The sequence below is a fragment of the Tachyglossus aculeatus genome, chromosome 9 (genome assembly GCF_015852505.1).
Source record: "Tachyglossus aculeatus isolate mTacAcu1 chromosome 9, mTacAcu1.pri, whole genome shotgun sequence".
Classification (NCBI taxonomy): domain Eukaryota; kingdom Metazoa; phylum Chordata; class Mammalia; order Monotremata; family Tachyglossidae; genus Tachyglossus; species Tachyglossus aculeatus.
Genome location: NC_052074.1, coordinates 53,305,703 through 53,330,362, shown reverse-complemented (window position 1 = coordinate 53,330,362; position 24,660 = coordinate 53,305,703). Strand labels below are relative to the sequence as shown.

The following is a 24,660-nucleotide window of genomic DNA, read 5'->3' as shown; positions in this document are numbered from 1 at the left end:
TTTGAGGTAGGAGGGAAAACAGGTATTGAATCCCCATTTTGTAGATGAGGGAAATGAGACACGGAGAAGTTAAGTGACTTGTTCAAGGTCACCCAGCAGGTAAAGTGGTGGAGCTGGAATTAGAACCCAGCTCCTCTGACTCTGAGGTCCATGCTCTTTCCCCTAGGCCAAGCTGTTCCATGAGATGGCTGCCTCTTTGACCCCTTCAATTCAAAAGGTTCCAGTTTTGCAGCTAGGGAAACAGCCCCATGAAGATGTCTGGAGGAACATTCTAAGCTTTGTGTTCTGTGGAAGAATAGGAGGACGTACAAAAGATTCTACTTTTTGTTTCACAATGTAGAAATGTTTGGTAGTGGGTTATTGCTTTTAAACATTATGGATTTATCTGAAAGTACCACAGTTATTACTGTAACAAACACTGAATCTCATGTTTGTTCTGCCTTGAAAATAGTGAAAAACAAGACAGGGGTGGGTGGGCAGTGGAGAACCAGAGAAAGAGATGGAAGGGGCACTCTCAAAGGCCAGTATTGTGCTGTATCCCAGGGTGTCGCAGTTTTCAAAAGCTACTCAATTTGGTAGCTACTCAAATTCCATTTCTCCAAGAATTCCTCTGAAAACCAAAATCAGAAGGAAATGGAAAGAAGAGAGTTAAAAAGGCACTGCTGATCCCCAGTAAACCAGCTTTCTGATTTCTGATTTCTTCAAAGCTCTGTGCCCTTGGACCATCCCCTATTTTCCTGTCAGTGTTAGCACATTATTGCTACTATTTCCCTGGAGGATGCTGGCCCTACTGCGGTTCCACCACTTCATGAAGCAGCCTGGCTAGAAGTCAGAGGACCAAGGTTGTAATCCCCACTCCACTCCTTGCCTGCTGAGTAACCTTGGGCAATTGAGTGCTTACTTTGTGCAGAATACTGTTTGAAGCACTTGGAGGAGTACAATACACAGTTGAGTTGATAGACCTGATCCCTGCCCACAGTTGACCACCTGATCCCTGTAGACAGTGCTTACAGTCTAGAGGGAGTCACTTAACTTTTGAGTGCTTCAATTTTCTCATCTTTATATAGGGATGAAACACCTATTTTTTTGTCCACTTAGTCTGATTATCTTGTATCTAGCCTAGCACTTAGTTCAAGTGCTTGGCATATAAGAAGTGTTTAACAAATGCCACTCAGTAGTAGTAGTAGTACTATTATGTCCTAATGCAACTGTCTACCCCACCCCAACATGGTAACATTCTGGCCCAGATGAAAAGGGTCAACTAAATGCTAATCTGGTAAGCACAGGAAATATTGTAATAATGGAAGTGGAAACTTTGTAAACATAAGGTTGTTTTATCATTTGTCCCATTTAAAAAGAATCACGGTAGAAAGGAGGGGTTGGGTTCGAGGCCAACCTGAGGCAGGTGATGTATGCTTATTGGGACTGCACATAGGGTACAGTGCAGGTGGAGATGTAACTATTTAAAATCCCCAAGCTATGAGTAGGCATATACTCCTGGTCAGAAATGCATTCTCCCCCTTCTAGACTATGAGCCTGTTGTTGGGTAGGGACCATCTTTATATGTTGCCGATTTGCACTTCCCAAGTACTTAGTAAAGAGTTCTGCACACAGTAAGCGCTCAATAAATATGACTAATGAATTAATGAAACGCACAAGAAAATAGAGTATACCTTGGATACCTAATCTGAAGTTCTAAATTGTTAGGCTCAGAAAACAAACCTGAAGGTCCCTGGTCGGAATACTAAAACCTCAGAACTGTTGTCCAAACCTTGGAGAAACCTAGGGATTCTTACTTTACAGGGGAAGATGATCAGAGTTCTTCATGAAAATGACAACTGCTACTACCAAGCTGCTCATAAACAAACCACAGCAGGTAAGTTAATGTAACTCTTACTTGGTCCAAAACACCCAAGAGTGCTTTTGAGTCACACAAGAGAAATTAGTTCAGTACTATTTGGAAGAACTATTGTTTGGCCTTTTGTGCCTCTGAAGTGATCTGGTAATTCCCCATGGATGCATGCTAGTGTGACTTACCAGGACCATCTCAGTCTTCATTCTCTTTTTCTGGCAGCCCTTTCCAAGTATGCTGCTTTTTTAAATAGGAAAAAAGTTCCTGGTTTTTGGAAGAGACAGGCTGTCGTCCACTGTCTGGCACTATTCTTCAGTAAAATATCCCCAGTAAAATAGTTATGGATCTAATTTTCTTTGTACTCAACTATACTCACTGGTTGTATTTAGACACTGTGGGGAGAAAATCTCCCCTTTCAGACCCATAGGGGGTATTTAGTGCCATTCAACAGCACGTGCACACTTGAGACAGCAATACACTGAACAGCTCATTGTGAGCAGGGAATGTGTCTGTTTCATTGTTATAGCGTACTCTCCCAAGTGCTTAGTACAGTGCTCTGCACAGAGCGATTAAATGAGATTGAATGGTTCCCATGGGGTCTGAAAGGGTTAAAACTCCTCCCAAAATTCCTGGTGCCACTTGGAGAATTGGGTTCATTGTTTCTGGAAAAATCTAAAGTATTTTCAAATTTGTAACATGATAATTATTGGGTTCACGCTAACCTATATAAGCTTAGTTAACCTTCTCCTTTTCAGGCCTCTTACCCAGCCAGCTCCATATTGCCATAAGAAATTAAAACCAGTTCATCTGAGTCATTACTGATCTCTACCAAAGGCAGTCATTACTACCTCAAAGTGAATTATAAACTGTATTTTAGGTGGCAGAGCTGAATCTTGGTAACTTGCAGTTCTACAGGTATTAATCCGTATTTGCCTAAACTTGCAGATTTTTTAGTAAGATTTTCATGATTTGGTTCTTTGGAAAGAATGTGTTCTAGAAATACAAGTTACTGTTATTAGAATACATTTCAAATTAGATTTCGCACTTACTATCTATCCTACAGCATTTCAGCTTGATTGGGTGTGAAGGAATAAATAGGAGTTTAAATTAGCCTGTGGTGAGTAAATGTAATACATTCCCAGATCTGCAATAAGTTAAAGAGCTTTATCAGGCCATCCTAGCTTGCAATAAGAATATTTTATCCATTTGTCATGGGTACAGATTTGTAGTGGTGCCAACTACGCATTTATGTTCTGGCACCCACCCGTAGCACTTCTGAATTTACTGATTTACATGCTCTACAATTTAAGCACTTTCTCATCTGTATATCCATTTTTCACATCTTCGCTCTGTAGGTTATTTTGTGTGTGTCTCCCTTCTCTGTATTGTAAACTCCTTTGTGTGTCTTCTAACTCCACTGAGTTCTTTTAAGTGCTTAGTACAGTGCTTGCCCAAACGATGCACTCAGATGCTGTTGTTTGAGTTATGTTGTTTTGGTCAAGGCAGAGGGTTTTCTCAACTCAAGGCTCTGCAGGGAAAAGAGATTCTACATTCTTCCTGGTACTTGATTTCAGATTCATTTCTATTTGAGATTTATGTCCAATTGGATGAGAACTCCAGTACCTTGCCTGGGTTTTCCTCTGCTGACATTGTAGATGTTGGGAATATTTGTATTTTAATTAGAGGAAAGAATGTAGCTGACTCAACTTGCCTAACTACTAAATTGGAAGCAGCAGAGCTGTCTTATTAGCAGGGTAAGAGACGTTTAACAAGGTCTCCATTACCTGGGACGTTAGTTTGGAAAGTCCAAGTTGTGGAATTCTGGGTCAGTGTAGGAAATTCTCACTTTATTAATTAGAAAATATTTGTGTTTGGGGCATAGCCCCTCTGTGCTGTTGGAAGGGAGAAAGTTGTGGAAGGGTACCTCCCTCCCCTTATGAGGAGGAGGATTTGGCTGGAAGAGTAGCAGGCTCTGCTAGGAGGCTATGGGAATTGGGAAGGGAAATTGGCTCAGGCCAGGAGGGCCAATCTAAAGAAGCAGCATGGCATAGTGGAGGGAACACAGGCTTGGAAGTCAGAAGGTCAAGGCTTCTAATCCTGGTTCTGCCACTTGTCTACTCTGTGACCTTGGGCAAATCACTTAACTTCTCTGTGCCTGTTACCTCATCTGTAAAATGGGGATTGAAGCTATGAGCCCCACGTGGGACAGGGACTGTGTCCAACCTGATTTACTTGTATTCACCCCAGTGCTTGGTGGAGTGCCTGGCACAGAGTAAGCGCTTAACAAATTCCAGAATTATTACTATTATTTTTATTATTACCCTGAAGGAGAGTGTTGGAAAAAGGAGGGCACCGATTCTGAGAGAGGTCTTAACCTCTTCATTCTCCTCATCCCCCGGGATGGTGGTAAGCGAGTAGGGAAAACTGACTTAGGGTGTCTGGAAGTTCTTCAAGTTACAGGGTACTAGGGGCAGCCTATCCAGTCAAATTCCGCATAGGCAGGCAGCTACACCTGGGCCAGAATGTAATCCCCAAAAGGAAATCTGACCTAGCTGGAGTTGATGGGCCAGGAGTCGAACACCTCTGAACATAAGTAAGGGACTGACAATGGTTTTCTAAACATACAGCCTTGAGATAAACATTAAAATTAAACAACAGATGGATCTTACATTAAGAATCATTTCCCTGCTCGTTCTAATGAAAGTCGGTCAAAATAGACACATTGGAGTTCTACCCTTCTCACAAACTCTTGCTCTAGCTAATAAAAACCCCAAAGCAATAATCCAGTTTTGTTAACCTTGGAAATCAAAGTATGGCTGCTATTGCCGAAAGTTGGCAGTCTGGTTGTTTTTGAATTCTATGCACTTGGAGGTGACCTGAAATCATGTTCTTTGACTTTCTTGGACTTGTTATAATTCAAAGATATTGCCAAATGGTGTCAATTGGAAATGTTATGCTTTCCATAAATATTTATGAAGTATTCAATGGGAAAGTCAATTTAAATAATTCATAGACCTATTTATGATACTTTAAAATACCAGATAATATTTTTAGCTAATTAGAACTAACTCCGGCTTTCAGTTGCTCTAGGTACAAAATAAACTTGATTTTACTCTGATCATATGGTAGTTTAGCGCCCATAATTGTACTAACATGGGCAAGTCAAGGAAAACCCTGTTGAGAAATTGACTGAAGGGACTCTAAAAAGAAATAATCTCACAAATAATTTGGGTCTAGTGTTGATCACAGCACATAACTGGATTAATACAGTTAATGGCTGGGCTGGTTTGACTTAACAGGGATCTGGAGATTTGGGCTCCTAGCTCTTGGAATGACTTTGATCAAGTCGCTTCACTTACCACTTTCTTTGATCGAGTGACTACGCATCTCAGTTTATAAAACCAGGATAAATGAATGACACCCTGCATAATCCAGGAGGGAGCTTGTAGGAATGAGGATTTAAGATTAGTGAAGTCCTTTGAATCCTGGGATGAAAATCACATGATAAACCCAAAGAATTGTTTTAATGAACCAAGGACATCTGTTTTAATGAACCAAGGTCTTCCTGTACATTTAGCAAAATGTTAGAAACTGTGAGGCTATACACCCTTTTAAAGGAAAGCACCAGCTAATTGAGAAGGTTAAAATTAACATGTCTGCCACCTTCAGGTCTCTTCTTCACCTTTAAGGAAATTTGCATACTTACACCATGACACCTGAAAATACTGTAAAGAAAAATGCCATCGTGCCTACTGATGGTAGAGATGACACAAAGGACTTGGCAGCATCTGTTTTCTCCAGTGTTGAATGGAAGGGCAGAAGAGAGCAAAATGGTTTTCCTTAAAGAAGGATCACGTGACGTGACATGAGAAGCAGTGTGGCCTAGTAAGAGAAGTAGTGTTGCCTAGTGGATAGAGCACAAGTCTGAGAGTCAGAAGGATCTGGATTCTATTTCCAGCTCCGCCACTTGTCAGCTGTGTGGCCTTGGGCAAGTCACTTAACTTCTCTAGGCCTCAGTTACCTCATCCGTAAAATGGGGATTAAGACTGAGCCTCATGTGGAACAGGAACTGTGTCCAACCTGATTAGCTTGTATCTACCCCAGCACTTAGTACGGTGTCTGACATATAATCAGCACTTAACAAATACCATAAAAAAAATCCTCAGTGTCTGTAGGCACTGAGGAGGTCAAGAAGTCCCTTTTCTCAGCATCCCTAATTAATCTTCTTTTCTGAAGGCCTCATTAGCACATGTATGCAGAAAGGAATCAAAGCAACTACAGCCAGTGGAATGGAGGCACTTTTACAGAAAGACAGCCCGTAAAATAAAAGCTCTGCCTGGGTTGGGATCTTGACAAGATTGTACAGCTGCAGGGTGGTCAGTGAAGTCACTATACATAGCAATCTGAAACTCAATTTACAGCCACCTTTCCCCCTGCAGCTCATGTGAAACATTTCAGAGTTGACTGCAAGACCTAGTCCAAAGAGAGCTCCCAAGTTTCTCACCAGCCCGGCAAATGGTGTGGTGTCAATATGGATCCAGTCGGGATTAGCACACCATTTTTTAGCCTTGGGAACTGACCAGAGAAGATCAATGTCAAGAAGTTTGAGAAACAGATAAAAGCCAAGGGCAAATAAGAACAGGAACAAATTAGTCTTCATATATGCACTCAAACTGGCTGTTTGGATAGCTGAAGTATGTTCAAATGCTTCTGCAACAAGCATGCCTGTGGAGTAGAAAAAGAAATTTCAGATTATTAGCCATTCCGCTTCCTATCAGCCATTGCCTAGACCTTTGCTTTCAAGTGCTACCATGAAATTTAGAGCTAAGCCCACAAAGGAAAAGGGGAGAACTGGGGAGGATCTGCTGACATCCAACATTTCTTCCCAAGCTTCTTTTCTAAGAGAAAATACCACAATTTTCAGGATGAAATGACTGGCTGGTCTCCAACCTGCTCAACCCACCCTCATTGGATTTGTCAAGATACCCACTTGTTGAGTATCCCGAGAGTGCCTGGGTCTTGTTCTAAGACAGCATTGCAAAGGAACTGATGGTAAGAATTGTGGCAGAAGTTCCAGCACCAGGCAAAGTGGTGAGACATTAAAAGGAAGTTTGTGGATTTCACATAGGGATTCACTGACTTAGAGTGAAAAATTGGCTGTGTGGGTTGCACGCATTTGAGTCTGCAAGGCCTGAAATACAGAGAGGAGAGTCAGGGTGGCCCAAATTTGGCCCTCTCTTCCTGCTCCCCATTTCTACTATCATTGGGCTTCCCCAAGTGCTTGTGTGGCAGTTCCTATAGACCTGGAAGTCTCAGCAGCCCACTAGGGCAAGTGAGGAAATGTTGCCGCCCCACCGATTCACATATGAGGTTAGGGAAGCGGCCTTCATTGCTGGGTCCAGTCCTCTCTACTGTGGCCCTTATAGGGCTCTAACCCACACCCTTCTTATCAGGGTTCAAATTTGGGGTATGGTGGAGTTTCTGAAGTGTGATTAAGGGATGGGATGCGGCTCTAATATAACCATGTATTTCCAACATGCTGCTATTTAAATACACTGGAATTTTCCAGGGAATACATTACTTCCGAGGAGTTAGACAATTTGGGGAGTCACCCTCACCTTTCAAGGGGCCAGGTGGCCATGACTAAAGAGCTAACTCTCCTGTCAAAGGGCCAAACCTCCAATCAGGGAGTAAGGTGCTTGCTAGGAGATAGATGTTATAAACCGAAAAGAACTTCAGCTACAAAACTAAAGGTAATCCATTATATTTACCGCCAATTACTCCAAGAACAACTTGATGAGGAAAATGTGTTGCTATGAATACTCTGGAAATGCAGACACTGATTTGAATCAACCAAAAAACACTCCAAAGAAATGACCAGGTCAGTCTAAGATAGAAAGTCAGAGTCAGAGGGTTGTATTTTTTCCATTTTTGTTCTGTTTACTGCATATTTAAATACTGCTACTATTCATTGGACTGATAGTGCTCACTGGTCTGCAGGCATTGGCAATAGTATGTAAAAGTGTTTTCTTCATTCCGAAAATAGCTTAAATGAATCAGTGTCTAATGGGGCGATTATGTTGACAGTGATTAGGAGGAAAAGCATGTCCAAGATTTCACTTAAAGTTAAGGGTTTTGTCTTGTCTTTTGCGGTTAGGTTACTGAATTTACTTACAATCAATCGTGAAAATGGGTAGCATAAAAGTATTATCTGTTTTCAAGGACTCCATCCCTAGCTCAGAAAATGTATTCAAGGTGTTCTTCCTCATCAGCAGCAAGGGTTTTGACATCATTATTATTCTACACATTCTGGAGTGTAGCATCTGAGCGCCATTCTCTTATTTTCCAGGGTCACTCTCCTCCCTGCTACTCATGCACAGTTTCTAAAGAAATAGACCCTACTATTCAAAGAAAAATGCCTGACTTCACTGAGAGAAAACATTCATCCAAAATTTGAAAAAAACATTCTTATAATTTCTAATTCATCTTAGGGAGAGAAAACTACTGATTAGGTTATTTATTGGTGATATGAGGATTATTTAACCAATAAAAAGAAATAGAGAACATAGTATGTATCAGTGATCAGTTCCCTAGATTGTAGTAGCCATAACTCTAAGATGAATTGGAACAACATCCTTATGCAAAGTACAAGTCTTCTTTTTGCTTACTGGCTATTTACGGGATGGAATAAAACACATATCAAAAACTAAAAAGAAACAACTAAAATAACTAAAAAGAAATGTTAATATTCAATGAGGGGAGATTTTAATGGTTCCAGAAATTAGAACAAAACTGACCTGTGCAGAGTAACTGATGATTTGTCTATTCGACCCAAGGTATAGCTCAGGGCTGCCGTTACCATTACATACCACACACAAGATGATCCCATAGCATGTCCTGATGGACTGCCTGTATAAAAAAAAACAGAACATTTTTTACAAAGCAAATCTGAGTGAAAAACTTTAGAAATCAACAGAACTACCCCTCCTCCAAATCCCACCCCACATCCCACAATCCATCCAAGAAAAGCAATAGATTGTTATAGTAAAGTCAGATTTCTAAGCAGCTTCTCAAAAGCCAAGTGAATTCCCTGGAAGCTGGCAAGTGATATGGAGGGGAAAAAATCAGATGTTTATGACAAACACACATATCATAGTTTAACCAAGCTTGATTAATCAGTACATTCAATAGTTACTAAGAACTTGAGCATACAGAGAACTAATTCTATCAACTGTATTCACATTTAACTCCCACATGTCAACTATAAAACAAATTTAATTCTTTTTTTGATTGTAATAAGCCTACTTCCATAGTGGATAGATGCGATTATTCAGCAAATAGTTGAAAAAAAATTCTTACTCTTTATGGATGATTAATTGCCACCTGAGCATGTCTAATGACTGTCACTAAATAGACGGGTGAGCCACAGAGATAGGTGTTGGAAAAAAAAATCAATAAATTCAGTAGACACTTAATTGGTAAATTAGTAAATTGGTAAATTAGTGTAGATTGAGTATATTTTCAAAATACATGGACAATGTGTTATACATTTGATCCTCTATAATAGAGTAAGAATACATATTACATACCTACAAACTAAAATTTAATTGCAAAACACTACTTAAAAAGGAGTCAGTTGCCGAAGTAGCCTATTTTCTATTCACAGATAATGGCATGTATCAAGTGCTTATTGTGTCAAACATTGGGCTAAAACTGCTAAGGTAGATATGAGAAAATCAGATCAGACAGAATCTCTAGCACATACTGGGCTCCTAATCTAATAGGTAGGTAATGTAGCATTCTTATCCTCATTTTGCAGGTAAAAACCAGTCAGGCTCAGAGAGGCCAAGCAACTTGCCAAAAGTCACCCAGCAGGCCTCTAGCTCAGGGCTGGAGCTAGAATACGGGTCTCCTGACTCCTTGTTTTTTCCACTATACTATATTGCTGCCAGATGAGAAATTGTATCATAAATTTGAGGGGAAATTATTAAGGCCCATTTGGGACCCGAACATCTTGAATCTACCCTGGTGCTTAGTATAATGCTTGGCACAGAGAAAGCACTTAAATACTATAACAATTACTTTATTTAGAGCAGCAGGCTACCACTTAAGAGTTTGAAGATTGTTGTTCCCAGGACTACATAATTCTAGAAATGCCTGTTACCTGTACTGGAAGGAGAACAAGTATTGAATCCCCATTTTTCAGTGAGGAAACTGAGGCACAGAGAAGTTAAGTGACTTGCTCAAGGTCACACAAGCAAACAAGTGGCAGAGTCTGGATTAAAAACTAGGTCCTCTGACCTCCAGGCCTATGCTCTTTCCACTAGCCACGCTGTTTGTCTAGTAAATATGTAAGATGCTTTTATAGAGGCATTAAATAATAATACAGATCTAAATTGCTCATGAAGAGTATCTTTGTTTCTCTTCATTTCCCAAGGACCCATATTTGCATTCTGAGCCTCCTCATCCCAGGCTTTTTCAATATCTACTTCAATAAAACATCAGAAAGTGGTTGGATTCTGATTTGTAATTTCCATGGCCATGAAACTGTCCAAATTTCTTACCTGGTCCTGTTTCACAAGTTGTAGGAAACTGTTCAAGACATGGACTTGAATGGTTAGTGTAGATCAGAGTTTCTTGTACCCACCAATAAGGGCGATGGCCGAATAAAATCCTACACACAAAAAAAAAACCAAACTAGAATTAGTGCTTGTAGGGGAAAAACCTATTGCCATTGAAATGGTGCAAACACTAATAAACAGAGGAGTTCCCTGTTCAGTGTACTGCATGAAACAGGGTTTGGTAAGTATTGCCGATAATGGTGTTGAATGTTATTCACCTTCTTCTGTCTTCCTGCACCTTGGTTCAATGACCTATGTTTTTAATGCATCATATTCCCTTCATAACAGAGACAAAAATTAACACTTTAACCCTTACTTGTGGATAAAGCCATTTGCTATCTTTGGGTGATGGGCATTATGGAAGTTAAATTATTCAAAGGCTAATTCACTGTAGTTATCAATATGTGCAGCTGAGGGCTCAACTCATTCATTTTTGGTTTATCGTGAAAATGAGCATAAAATACATTTGAAATTTCACAAAAGTAACCTTGAAAAGGCAATGTCAGAGCACTTAGTCTTCTATTAATCAGAGGCTACACCAGTTAAAACTGTAATTGTGAATAAGTATTCTCATTTTATCTCAAAGTAAACTTTCTGAATCTTATGATTATTGAAACTTCAAGTCAGCAAAATTTTTAAAGATTCCAGGTTTCTTACCATTTAAATATAAGGTTGAACCAATCTCCAATGACAGCTACCCATATCATTTTAGTCCCGACCGTTTGATTAAGTTGAAACCAAAGAGGGAAATAAATCGAGAATATATTCCGTGGGTCGCCAACATTTGACATGAAGTTTAGAAAATCTTGGTAGGCCCGGTAGTCCTTCTGCAAATGCTGAATGACAAGAACTCCATTCCTGTGAAGGAAATCCATCTCCAGTGAGAGATGATTCTGAACAGACAGGTTACAGAAGAAAGGTGCGATGAGTTCCCGTGTTTTTATATGGTGCCTGAGTGGCATGTCTGGCTGTAAATGTGGCATGTGACTGACCATCTGTGGTGGGGAGGCACATCAATTCTCTACTGTTGAAAAGCTCATCTGTTTGTGATTTTAATTGGAGGCAAGGAAGTGAAGTACATGCTGATCTGCAGCAAATCAGGGGGAAAGTTTGGTAGAAACACAATACATCTCTTATGCAACCCTCTTTTGTGGGAACAGTTGGAACATGTTTGCTCAAATTTTTACACAGTTCATTTCTCCAAAGGTCAGACATTACTAATTTCTATACTTGACTTGAAAAATAAGCAAATAATTGCTACATATCAACCAGCCTTTAGAGCAATGCATGCTAATTTGAAATAGAATATGGATATCTGGTTTCTAGAATAAAATGATGAACTGGAATAATAATAATAATGATATTTGTTAAGCACTTTGTGCCAGGCACTGTACTAAGCACTGGGTGGATACAAGCAGATCGGGTTGGATATAGTCCCTGTCCCATATGGGGCTCACAGTCTCAATCCCCATTTTACAGATGAGGTAACTGAGGCACAGAGAAGTGAAATGACTTGCCTAAGGTCACACAGCAGACAAATGGCGGAGCAGGGATTAGAACCCCTTACCTCCTGATTCCCAGGCACATGCTCTATGTACTAGACCATGTTGCTTCTTTGCAGAGATGAAAAATTTACATGGCCTGACAACATGTTTTCTAATAACAGGCTTTCAGGTTTTTGTTTTGTTTTTAATAAAAGGTTTCTTACATTCCTTGTTAGATTAAGCTAGTATGTGAAAGAAGCAAGTTTAGATTTTGGGAAGATGTTGTATTAACTGAAAAAGCAGGCTAGCAAAGACTAAAGATTGTACCCAGGCCCAGGAATTCTTAATAGTATTTAATATTTTTTTCATGTGCCTTGGTTGATGGAAGTAAGGGCATACTCATCAAATTTACAGGTGACACCGAGTTTGGCAAGGACCCTCCTAGCTTATAAATTATAAATCATAAATCAGATTTCAAAGTCATCCTGACAAACTAGAGTGGTCCAGCTGCAATACTTATTGAACATCTTTGAGCACTTGGGAAAATGAATAGAAAAGATAGTCCCTGCTCTCATAGAATTTACCATTTTTTTAACAGTGGTAGCGGGACAAGAGGAACACTAATTGTAAAAATCAAATTCAGGAGAGGCGATTAAAAGTCTAAAATCCAACTACATGGGTATAATATGGAGAGTGACTGGCTGAGTCTGTCCTGCAAACTGAAAGACTGAGAGTGCTTTAGAAATGAGTAGTCTCTCGAAGAACCTAAATTAGCTTCTGATGGTGAATGTTCACACTAAATTATAGTACAGAGACCATCTTACCCAACCTGGAAAAGGAGTTTGGTATCTAGTTGGTAAGATAGCCTGTGGCTATAGTGGCCTCTTGACTTTTTTGTCTTACACGAACTGAGTGCTGAGGTTAAATTTGTACCTGTTCTATGGTAAATGGATTTCAGTTTTTGGACCCTCTCAGCCTAGATTGCCCCGCTGCAAACTTTCCCCTCCTGCCTTATTCATGATCCTCAGCCTTGCCTTGGATGTCATAGTAGGTCCAGAAATACTTCCTTACAAATGATAGACATGCATAATGGTGGGACCTTTCTACCAGACCCTAACTTAGCCCATTTTATTTGCATGCAACTACTACCCAACTAGTCATTTAGAAAACCACTTTCACGCACTACCATCTTGACCCTCTGATTAGCTCTTTCACTCCAAAAAACTGAATTTGAATTCTGACTATAAAACTCATTTACTCTTACTTTATACAGGCACTTTTCATTGCAGTTTACCTTGTCAAGAGTCCAGACAGGTGGTTGGGGCATATGTTCTTCACCCTTTTTTATGGGCAAGCAAACAATTTCACAATTCCCATTGTTCTCACCTGTCATCTGCTGTCCCTCTCCCTCTCTTGGTCACCTCATCTCTCTCCACCTCCTCCCCTACCCCTACTAGGAGTCAGAAGATTTGGTTCTAGTCCTGGCCCTGCCACTGGCCTACCCTGTGACCTCAGGCAAACCTCTCTGGCCTTAGTTTTCTCATCTGTGTTTAGCATAGTGCTTTGACACTTAGGAAACCCTTAATAAATACCACTCTATAATGATGGCTGAAGAAAAAGGGAAAATGACTCTCTGGGATGGCGAACAAATCACCATGTAGAGGAGGGCAATGAACTGGATGATCTCAAAAGGTCTCTGACAATTTTAAAGCACTTGAATTATTGGATTATGGTTTTCCTTCAAGGAAGCCCAGAGAGAAATACTTTGAATGGGTTTGAGACTAGTTGTAATCTCTGGTTTGGTTTGCTTTGTCTAGTCAGTGTCTATGCTTCAAAGGTTTTTTTTTTTGCCGATTCAGATCCTAAACTGTTTGCAGAGTCTCCTTAATGAGCCATGGGGAAAGCCATAAAGCAAAAAGCTGTGATTTTAGCTTCCTTCTGCTTTTTTCCCAGTATCGGTAATACATGATTTATAATGCTCATTTTCTGCTGCAATTCCTTTCCTTAAATCAGAACGTGAATGATGTGTTTTGGTTTACAGTGCACCATGTGTCAAGTACATTTCCTACAGCAGAATCTTCTTTAAAAAAAAAAAAAATTAAACTCTGGGCTCATTCATTACTTAGTATCTTACAGATTCTACCATGCACAAGGCTTGGAAATTATCTCCAAAACGTCAGCGGCAGATTTAGTATTTCTCTCAAAGAACATTTTGTAATTCAGACTACAGGGTAATTTACCTAGCCAACTGGGACAGAGGCTGTGGGGCACCTTGACTCGGTAAGCTATCTAAGGGGGTCTGTTGCCTAGACCAGATGCTTCAGGCTATAGCACATCTCCTATTAGCTGGAAGGACTGAAATCACCACTTCCCCAGTGCCCCAGGTTGCAGCTGCAGGCAGGTAGCAACATCATTCAGGGGCATCTTCCAGTCTTATCCTTCCCAGTCTGTTTTGGCTTTTCAAAAATGGAACTGGTCTCCAGCTGTTAGATGCCAGTTTGGAAGCACGGTGGATTTATTTTGCAAGTCACTGGGTAGGCCTAACAGCGGTAGGTGGTAATTTAGCATTCACATTGCAGTTGTTTTAGTGAGTTATTTTCTTTGAATACAATTCAAAGAGATCATTCTACTTACTTCATACTATTTTCTTTCATCTTGTCTGCTTAACATACCAATCTATTTTCTGATCTCTTTTCCAACTCATCCTCACTTTGCCAATATTAACTACTTTTTTCTGTCAAGCATAATTCATCACAGTACCCATCCTTTGGAAAACTCTGTCTTTTTAGCTACCCTCCTCTCCAGGATATCCCCTTTAACATCTCATTCTGGTGGAACACAACATTTGCTTCTTCCACTTTTTGATTTGCAGTTTTCTCTAGAACTTTATTTCAATCCAAGAACATAAATTCTGTCATATCAGGGCAGACCTTGGGGTCCATTTAAGATAGTTCCATTTGTCCGAGAGGGGCCATAAAAGCTGTTTTAAGGAAGAGTGTGATGGTAGCTCTACTTGGCATCCTCCCTCAAGGTTAGGTGATTCCCATCTAACACCACTATTGTTCTCTTTGATAAGCCTTTACGGATCTCTCCTGCATTAGTCTATCCCAAACCTTTCTGTCTGCACATATCTAAGTTGAAATGAATTCCGTATTATCTGCTGTGTGAAAATTTCCTTGTTAATCTTGAATCAATTTCTTGGAATGGGTACCCCCAGTTCTGGTGCTGTGAGATGTAGTGAATTGTTCCACATTCACTCTAAGGCTATCTTTCATAATTCATATAATTCGGTCAAGTCTCTTGTCAGCTACATCGCCCCTTTGCCTGAGCTTGGGAATTTGTCATTATTTGGAAGCTGTTCTATAAGCTTGTTGTGGGCAGGAATGTGTTTCTTATCTTGTTGTGTTGTACTCTCCCAAGGGATTAGTACAGTGCTTTTCCTTTTCTTCCATTCCCTTCTGTCACCCTGACTTGCTCCCTTTATTCACCACCACATCCCCACAGCACTTACGTACATATCCATAATTTCTTAATTTATATTAATGTCTGTCATCCCCTCTGGACTGTAAGCTTGTTGTGGGCAGGGAATGTGTCTATTGTTTATTGTTACATTGTACTTTCCCAAATGCTTAGTACAGTGCTCTGCACATAGTAAGAGCTCAATAAATACGATTGACTGAGGAGGTCTTCTCTTGAGATACTGCTGGGAAAGATGCAAATAAAAGAGTGGGTCGTAGGAGGGTGTGGTTCAAGAGGGAGATCACAGAAGGACAGTAGCATTCTAATATCCTTTTTGCTGATATCCAGCATTTTCTTGGCTATTTTTGACTAATGCTATTTATGGGGCCGTTGTCATCTCCAGTCTGTTGTAGATCAATCAGTGGTATTTGTTGAGCACTTACTATGTACAGAGCACTGTTCTAAGCACTTGGGAGAGTACAATGCATCTGAATTAGCAGACATGGTCCCTGCCCATAACAAGCTTACAGTCTAGAGGGTGCTATCAATATCACCTGTGACTTCAGCCTGGGGGGCATGTTAATCGTAACTGACTCTTTCATTCTAGAATTTTCCTTTCTCCCTTGCTGCTAATCTCCCTGCAGTAATTCTCCACCCATCTCCACATAGATGATCCTCATGACCTACCCCCTGAGACAAACTCAGCACTTGTCTCTTACTTTTTATTTTATAATCTCTACCTGTGAAACACCTTCTATCCCACTTCCTGGGCTAGTGCTTTTAGGATGGCAATGCCAAATTGACTTTTCTAGTCTGGTCTTTAGTGATCAAGTTTATACACTTTTTACTGCTATTTTGCTCCTATTTGCCCTGTCTGTCCTCCTTAGACTCTAAACCTGCGGGGTGGGGCAGAGAATATGCTTTCATTCATATCTTGTCCAAAACCAATATTACAATGCTCTATAAATATTACACAATGTTAAGAATCATTAGAAGAGACTTTCCTGTCATAAAATGAATCTCCCACTATCAAGTTTCAAATACCTCGACAGTTGTACTTTATTTCAACAATAAATACTATTTCAACAGTCTGGTTTCAAACATGAAGAGGAAATACGTTCTGGACATATTACTCTGGAAAATCTCCCATTCAAGTTTAGTATTTGTTTACCACAAGCACCGAGAGTGATTTGTCTTTGAAAATTGAATCCTATTCAAAGGTACCTCCAGATCCTCCATCTTTTTACCTCCCTTTCACGCGGAGTTCAGATCCTAGTGGCTTTCAGAAAATAATTACCTCCGTTCTGGCTAACATCCCAGGAGTATTGGCACACATTGATGGCATTTTTATAAATTATCCCCCTCCAACTGTTCCTGATAAATGCCCCCATTAGTCTCACCATACATTGGCTCTCTAGAGCTGATCATGATCAATGCTTCCATTAGCTTTTCGTTGGATTACCTAAGGACCTATCAAAGTCACACATTAATGGGACAAGTCAGTCTTGAGCTTTTTTCTCAACTGAAGAATATATATTATGCTTTGGGGCCATTTTGCACTTGTACACAACAAAAGAAAGGGGAAGGTGCCATAGTAACCTAATATTTTCTTGGGTCAGGGTCAAGGATAGTTCTGGTACAGAACCCAAAATTTTATGTTTTTTCTTTTGGTTTCCTATTGAAACAATTTAGTCATCATAACCTCCAGGTCAGACATTTATTTTATTGCATTATATGTTCTCTCATAAGCATTTGGATGATGTATATTCTTTTTTCACTGTTACCCTCCCCGTGCCTTTTCTTGAATTCTTTGAAATTGCCAGTCTAGAGAATAAATGGAGGAGGCTTACATTGAGAATCAGGGTTATTAGGATTTAGAATTAATTATCATGTCAAAGACTAACTTTGATGATCTGTAATGAAGGTCACTTGCACATTGATAATGTAGAGGTGAAAGGTGTTCTTTTCCTAAGTCTAAACCCAGACAAGTATATAGTTGTAGATCTCTAGGTGGTATTATCTGCAGTGATGGGAAAGTCTGTGGGAGCTCAGGGCTTGGGTAGGAAGACAGGGAGTTCTATTTTGAACATATTAAGCTTGAGGTGTTGGTGGGACATCCAAGTAGAGATGTCCTGAAGGCAGGAAGAAATGTGGAACTGCAAAGGAGAGAGGTCAGGACTGGAAAGATAGATTTGGAAGTCATCTGCATAGCGATGGCAGTTAAAGCTGTGCGAGCAAATTAGTTCTCCAGGGAAGTGGGTATAGATGAGGAATAGAAGGGGATTCAGAACTGTTAAAGGGTGGGAGACAGAAGACTAACCCACAAAAGAGACTGAGGAGGAGCAGCCAGAGAGATAAGGAGAACCTGGAGAGGCCAGTGTCAGTGAAGCCAAGGTTTGATGACGTTTCCAGGAGAAAGTGGGTGGGCGACAGTGCTAAAGGCAGCGCAGAGGTATAGGGGGATTTGGATAGAGAAGACGCTTTTGGATTTGACAAATTTTTATGAAAAAATTATTTTCCAAACTTTCTTGATTCACCAAGGAAGGACCTGACATTAGCAATGATTAAACACTTCTGAAGCAAACCCCTGGAACCTATTAACTTTGTGACCAATCTAGGTACCCCTGACACCCGCTGTTTCCATCTTCATTATTAACAAGATACAGTGAGAACCTGGCAGTGCGTGTGTCTCTAATCACAGAGCTACAGAGTTCTGAGCTGACCCTCACTTAAACTTCTCCACCAAAGCAAATACTGCCAGAATGTCAAGATAACAGGTTGCTGAGTAAGTGTTTGCCAAGAGAAAGAACACCCTCTAAAGCAAATTATTTCTCTACCTTTATTAACAGAAATCTCTGTGCTATGAGCTAATTTTCTGGTACTTCATGTCTTTTTTTAATTCTGATAACATTAGAGGATTTTACTGATTTTTATTGGCTTTAGATTAGTCACCTTGGGTTTAATGCTTAGTAACTTATCCAAATATAGTACATGCCATTTACACATGAAGCTGGTTGATTTCTTATTTTTCAATAATATTTCCAAAATGGAAGAGGAGTGAAGACAGACTCCTATTTGATGATTAGATAGAATGTTTTCATTACTGGCTCCAATGGAAATAAAAAACTGAAAGAACAACATCTGACTTTACAAAGCCTACTGGACCTGTGAGTCAGAAGGCCAAAGCTTCTAATCCCAGCTCCTCCACTTGTCTGCTGTGTGGTCTTGGGCAAGTCACTTAACTTTGTGCCTCAGTTTCCTCATCTGTAAAATGGGGATTGAGATAGTGGGCCCTATGTGGGACAGGGACTGTGTCCAACCCGATTATCTTGCATCTACCCCAATGCTTGGAACAGTGCCTGGCACACAGTAAGTGCTTAACAAATATCGTAATTATTATTACTGAGTAGGTACAATTCAGTTAGATCAGACACAGTTCCTGCCCCACAAGGGGCTCCCAGTCTAAGGGAATTGTTCCTCTATGACATTCCTTTGCATTATAAACAACGACAACAGTGACATACACTGCTCTTGGGAGCTGGGTGCCAGTAGTCAATCAATCAATTGTATTTATTGAGTGCTTACTGTGTGCAGAGCACTGTACTAAGCGCTTGGGAAGTACAAGTTGGCAACATATAGAGACAGTCCCTACCCAACAGTGGGCTCACAGTCTGGAAGGGGGTCCTTGGAGAGCTAGCAAGGGAATCTTGGGCATGTTTCTTGCCCTCCAGAAGTTGAGAAAAAACTGTTAGATAAAGCTTTACTGCTAGAGTCCCCGGACTTCCAACTCAAAATTTACCATCTCATTAGGCCACTCTGCCATTTTCTCAAAGGTTCATTTTGATTACCAGTAGATAGACTAGACAAGATAAGTCTGGGGAACCAGGGTAAAAACTTTATTCTGCAGGTGAAGCACCCAGGCAATAAGAACCTCCTATGACATAATTTCAATAGTCTGAAGCCTCATCTGTAGATGTTAGCCAATTATCTGAACTGGTTAGAGCCAAAGCTTGTTCAGCTAGTAGCATTCAAGGCCCACAATAGTTCATCAGGGAGTGATGGGGTGTAATCTGGTGATGTGCCTGGAATATTGAAACTGGTTTACACCAAATTTGAGGGGAAACAGAGAGGAAGGCACAGGGGTTTCTTTGGAGTTCCCTCTAGAGTGTAAGTTCATGGGTAGGAAACATGTCTGCCAACCCTGTTGTATTTTACTCTCCCAGGTGCTCTGCACATGGTAAACGCTCAATAAATACCATTGATTGACTAACTGCAAGTCTTTGACCCTTTTTAATACGAATTCCTGTCTAGAGCACAGGGGAGAAATGGCTTGTGGTAGGTGCCCTCCTCTGTGGGTTTGTTACTGGGATGAGGAATAGTAAGAGGAGCATATTCAGGAGAGCTACATAGCAGTAACCTTAAAGTTTGAAGCAGAAGAACAAATTGAGTTGGTAATCTCAGACAGGTATATGTCACTTTTTTATTTACTTGAACTTCTTTCCATGATTCAAAACATCACGTTTTGATAACCGGTCAAACCTTGTAACTCTTGTACAGATATTTGGCTTTTGGCCATACATCTAGGGTATGATATGCCAAAGCCTACAACGAATTATATGAAAAAGAAAGACCTGGGTCTCAATGAGTTTCTTTCAATGTGAGGTCTAAAATAATTATAAACACGACACGGTCTTTATGGTTCTTCGGTCATCCCGCTAGAGCTAATGGGATTTCTGCTTTTGTGAAGCTGCATGAGCCATAGTTCAAAATATTACTGCAGTAAGTTCTGAGCATTGTGGTAGAGGGGCAGTGCAGATGGCCTTGTAGTTTTGTGCAAGTGAGAGGATGTGTTTGGAGGAAGCAGGTTGCCTTTTCTCTAAAGAGAAGAAAAGATGAATATTGTTTCACCTTGGCTAAAGACTTTAAAACCCTAGGATAATGTTCCCAGAAAAGTGTCTGTTGACACCTGTGGAAGTCCAGAGGAGGTCAGTTCAGAGTCCAGGGAGGGGTCCAGAAAGCCATGGAGAACAGGAAGAGCTGTGGTGGAGGAGTCATCATGTAATAACTCATTGCAAAAAGGCTGAGAGCCCCTTCCTTCAGGACTCGGGCTGGAGATTGGGCAGGGAACGTTTCTGTTAATTTTGTTGTACTCTCCCTTGTACTCTACAGTGCTTTGCAATAGTAAGCACTCAATAAATACAGTTGATTGATTGATAAATGCTTATGTTCATCAGAACCCAACCTGGAGGAGACAGACCAGATCATCTACTCTGCAGGAAGCAACAAGGCATGAAAGCCAGAGTGCTTGTGCTCACCATGATGCTGACCCCAACAAAGAACAGGTGAGGTAAAGCAGTGCTTGTGACACTAAGGGACTTACTGTGGGTTGGTGGGGTTGGGATGCAGGGAGAGCACTATCAGTGGAGTCTGCACCTCTCTAAAGCAGGGGGCCTCCTGCAGGCAAATAAACCTTACTCTACCCCAATCTATGACAACTGCTGGGGACTTTTAGGGAATCCTTCAGTGCGTTCTTCAAGAACACAACCCTACTTTATAGAAGAACTCCCTTTACTAAGCTCTGGGACGAATACATGGACATTGATTCAGACATAATCCCTGGCTCACAAGAGGCCACCATTTAAAGGAGATGAGAGAGGAGAGGAGGAAGACCAATACACAGGGAGAGAGGGGAGGAAAACGTTAAAATAAGGATAGTATTTATTAGGTTCTTGTTATGTTTCAAACACTGTGCTAAATACAAGATAATCATATCTGACACAGTCCCTACCCCACAATCAAGAAGGGAGAGAGAACAGATAGATAGTTTATCCCCGTTTCACAGTTGAGGAAACTGACATAGAGATAATGTAAGTGATTCGTCCAAGGTCCCACAGCAGGCAAGTGGTGGAGCCAGGCCTAGAACCTGGGAGGCAAAATTTCCAACCCACGATTTTTCCACTAGGCCAGGAGGCAGCAACTTTCCCCTTCTGCCCACCCACCACTCCCGTGGAGTACAGGGCTTTCTCCCATAGTAATAGGCCAGAGGAAGTGAGGCTCTTCCTCTTTCCGTTGCCCGTAAGACAGTGTTACAGGTGATATACTGGTTGCTAATATAAGCTCAATAAAAAAATCATTTATGTTGAAGAGCATGTGGCCTGTCTTTTTGAAGACAGAGATCCAAGTTAAGAAGATGTTAGGCCTCTCCAGCCCTTGCCTTGAAAGGATCTGATGTATTACGACTCCTACCATTGCAAAATTGTTTTCTGCTACAACAGAAACAGAGGAGCAAGGGCATTCAGAGCCATATATTCACGGCCCCAGGCAAGAGCAACTTCAGACTGTGAGGACCCTAAAGAAATTAAGAATTATGCTTGTGACTGACTGGATAATAGAATGAAAAATGAGCAAAATGATACAATATATTGTATCTACAAAATCCTAGGAACAGTATCAAAGGCAAGAAAAATGAATTCACAGGAGGCTCAAGCTTATGCTAAATACAATATTTCCTGCGCAGAACTTTTTGAAAATAGCTAAGTGACTTGTCTTAGGTTATCTTACCGATTACTGTAGAGCTCTATTGGGGAAAAAGCAAATTATAGTCAGAAGAGTAAAAAGAGGATGTATACTCTAGCAAATAGGAAGGGAAAAACATTCATTCCAAGGGCTGTGAAAGAAAGCCAATTATAGTGTGTGGATGATGCATTGATAATTAAAGAGGCCACCCATTATATAACTTCACAGCATGTTCAAGACTGCAGACAGCAGCTTTAGAAAGAATTGAATACTTTCTGGTTTATCTGCTAGATCTTCCCATTTCACTTTTACCTGTGCACAATGGATGCAAAAGATTTGCTGTCTGTCTCTGACAGTAACTAGTAATCCCTAAATAACTGGTAATCCCTAAGGAATAGTCTCTAACACAGAGTGTCTTTCTGCTGATAAAACAGACAAAAGAGACTAAATCGACCCTACCTTTTTATTATAAAGATCTCCTATATACTGAGATTGAAGACTGATTTTTTAAACAGTTGGTCCCATGTAATCTTACTAAGGCAGGAGAAATTCAGTGGCAGAATGTACAAATCTATAAACAAAGCCTAGTCAAATCAAATCTATACTTCCCTTTTAATAATCTGATTGAATTAGCTCCTATTAATGGGAAAAACATTATATGCCAATTGAAAACTCCAATAGGTTTAATATTCGGTAGACTTTTCTCTCCACTTTAATTTTGTTGTTGCTTTGCTGTTTGGTAAATGTTCATGGTTTGAAACTCTGTGCACTATGCCTTGAGCTCTTTAGAGATTTCTATTTGCATTTAAACAATTCTAAAACCATTCCTTTACTAGAACTGAATTGGAAACTGCATTCTTCTGGTTTTGTCTACACTTTCCTCTGAGTCAGCAGCCTCCATTGGACTCCAAGAACCTAATGAATCTGGAAATCTGCAATTGGCCACTTTCAGGTAAGAAAACAAAACAATCAATCATTGTTGGTATTAATAAATTACATATAGGGGAAATGGAAGAATGTAACGATATGTACATAAAAGTGCTGTGGGACTGAGGATAGAGTAAATATCAAGTCCTTAAGGTGCACGGATCTGAGTGCATTGGTGACACAGAGGGGCGAAGAGGTAGGGGAACTGAGGGCTAAATCAGGGAAGGCCTCTTTGAGGAGATGTGATTTTAGAAGGGCTTTAAAATGAGGAGCGAGGTGATCTTCAGATATGAAGGGGGAGAAGGTTTTAGAAGGGAGGGAAGTCATGGGGAGGAGGTCAGTGGCAAAATGAGATTGAGGTACATTGAGTAGGTTGTGATTACAGGAGCGAAATATGAAAGATTATTAGTTCAAAATGAGATTGAGGTACAGTGAGTAGGTTGTGATTACAGGAGCAAAATATTAGAAATTGTTAGCTCAGCAAGGCGAAGTAGCAGGTATAGAGATGATTGGGTGCTTTAAAATCGATGGTAAGGAGTTTCTGTTTGATGTGGAGAAGGATAAGCAACCATTGGAGGTTTTTGAGGAGAGGGGAGATTTGGACAGAATGCTTTTTTTAGAAAAATGATCTGGCCAGCCGAGTGAATTATGGATTGGCGAGGGGAGAGACAGAAGCCAGGGAGGTCAGTGACGTAGTGAATGCAGTAGTCAAGGTGGAATATAAATCATCATCAATCGTATTTATTGAGCGCTTACTATGTGCAGAGCACTGTACTAAGCGCTTGGGAAGTACAAATTGGCAACATATAGAGACAGTCCCTACCCAGTATAAATGCTTGAATTAACATGGTAGCAGTGTGGTTGGAAAGGAAAAGGCTAATTCTAGAGTTTTTTTGTGAATGTAGAAACAGCCGGATTTGGTGAGAGACTGTGTCACAAAATATTACTTAACCTTTTGCCGAGATAGATGAAAATGAAAAGATTACCATTTTGTTTATTATGTATTTGTTACTCTTTATTTGCTTGTCTACTCCGTTATGTCAGCCCCATATGGGCCATGGGCTACAGCCGATCTGTTTGTTTTGTATCTATCCCAGTGCTTAGCACAGTGTTTGGCCCATAATAATGCTTATCAGACCCTGTTCTCCTTCCTTTCTTAAACTGTGTACTTAGACTAAACCCCATGTAGGACAGGAACTGTGTCTGACCTGATTAACATGCATTTTTAATAATAAAAATGAATAATAATAGTATTTAAGGGCTTAAGGGTTTACTATGTGCCAAGCACTGTTCTAAGCATGGGATAATGGTATTTCTTAAGTGCTTACCATGTGCCAAGCACTGGTCTAAGCTCTTGGTAGATACAAGGTAATCAGGTCGTCCTACGTGGGGCTCACAGTCTTAATCCCCATTTTACAGATGAGGTAACTAAGGCACAGAGAAGTTAAGTGGCTTGCCTAAGGTCCTACAGCAAACAAGTGGGTGAGTAGGGATTAGAACCCATGACCTTCTGACTCCTAGGCCTGTGTTCTGTCCACTATGCCATGCTGCTTCTCCTTTGGCCTTCCCAGACTGAGCCCCCTCATTCCTCTCCCCCTCCCCATCCCTCCCGCCCTACCTCCTTCCCCTCCCCACAGCACCTGTATATATGTTTGTACAGATTTATTACTCTATTTATTTTACTTGTACATATTTACTATTCCATTTATTTTATTTTGTTAATATATTTTCGTTTTGTTTCGTTTCGTTTTGTTGTCTGTCTCCCCCTTCTAGACTGTGAGCCCATTGTTGGGTAGGGACC

General features: G+C 40.5%; 1 protein-coding gene across 1 annotated transcript; it reads right to left on the bottom strand.

The window, feature by feature from the left end:
• Positions 1–6,065: 6,065 nt before the first annotated feature.
• G6PC2 (glucose-6-phosphatase catalytic subunit 2) lies at positions 6,066–11,348 on the bottom strand. The gene is made up of 5 exons (XM_038751909.1): positions 11,131–11,348; positions 10,417–10,526; positions 8,650–8,761; positions 7,624–7,739; positions 6,066–6,577 (listed from the first exon to the last, which is right to left on the bottom strand). The coding sequence occupies exons 1-5, from the start codon at positions 11,346–11,348 to the stop codon at positions 6,066–6,068; spliced, it is 1,068 nt and encodes a 355-aa protein (XP_038607837.1).
• Positions 11,349–24,660: the final 13,312 nt, after the last annotated feature.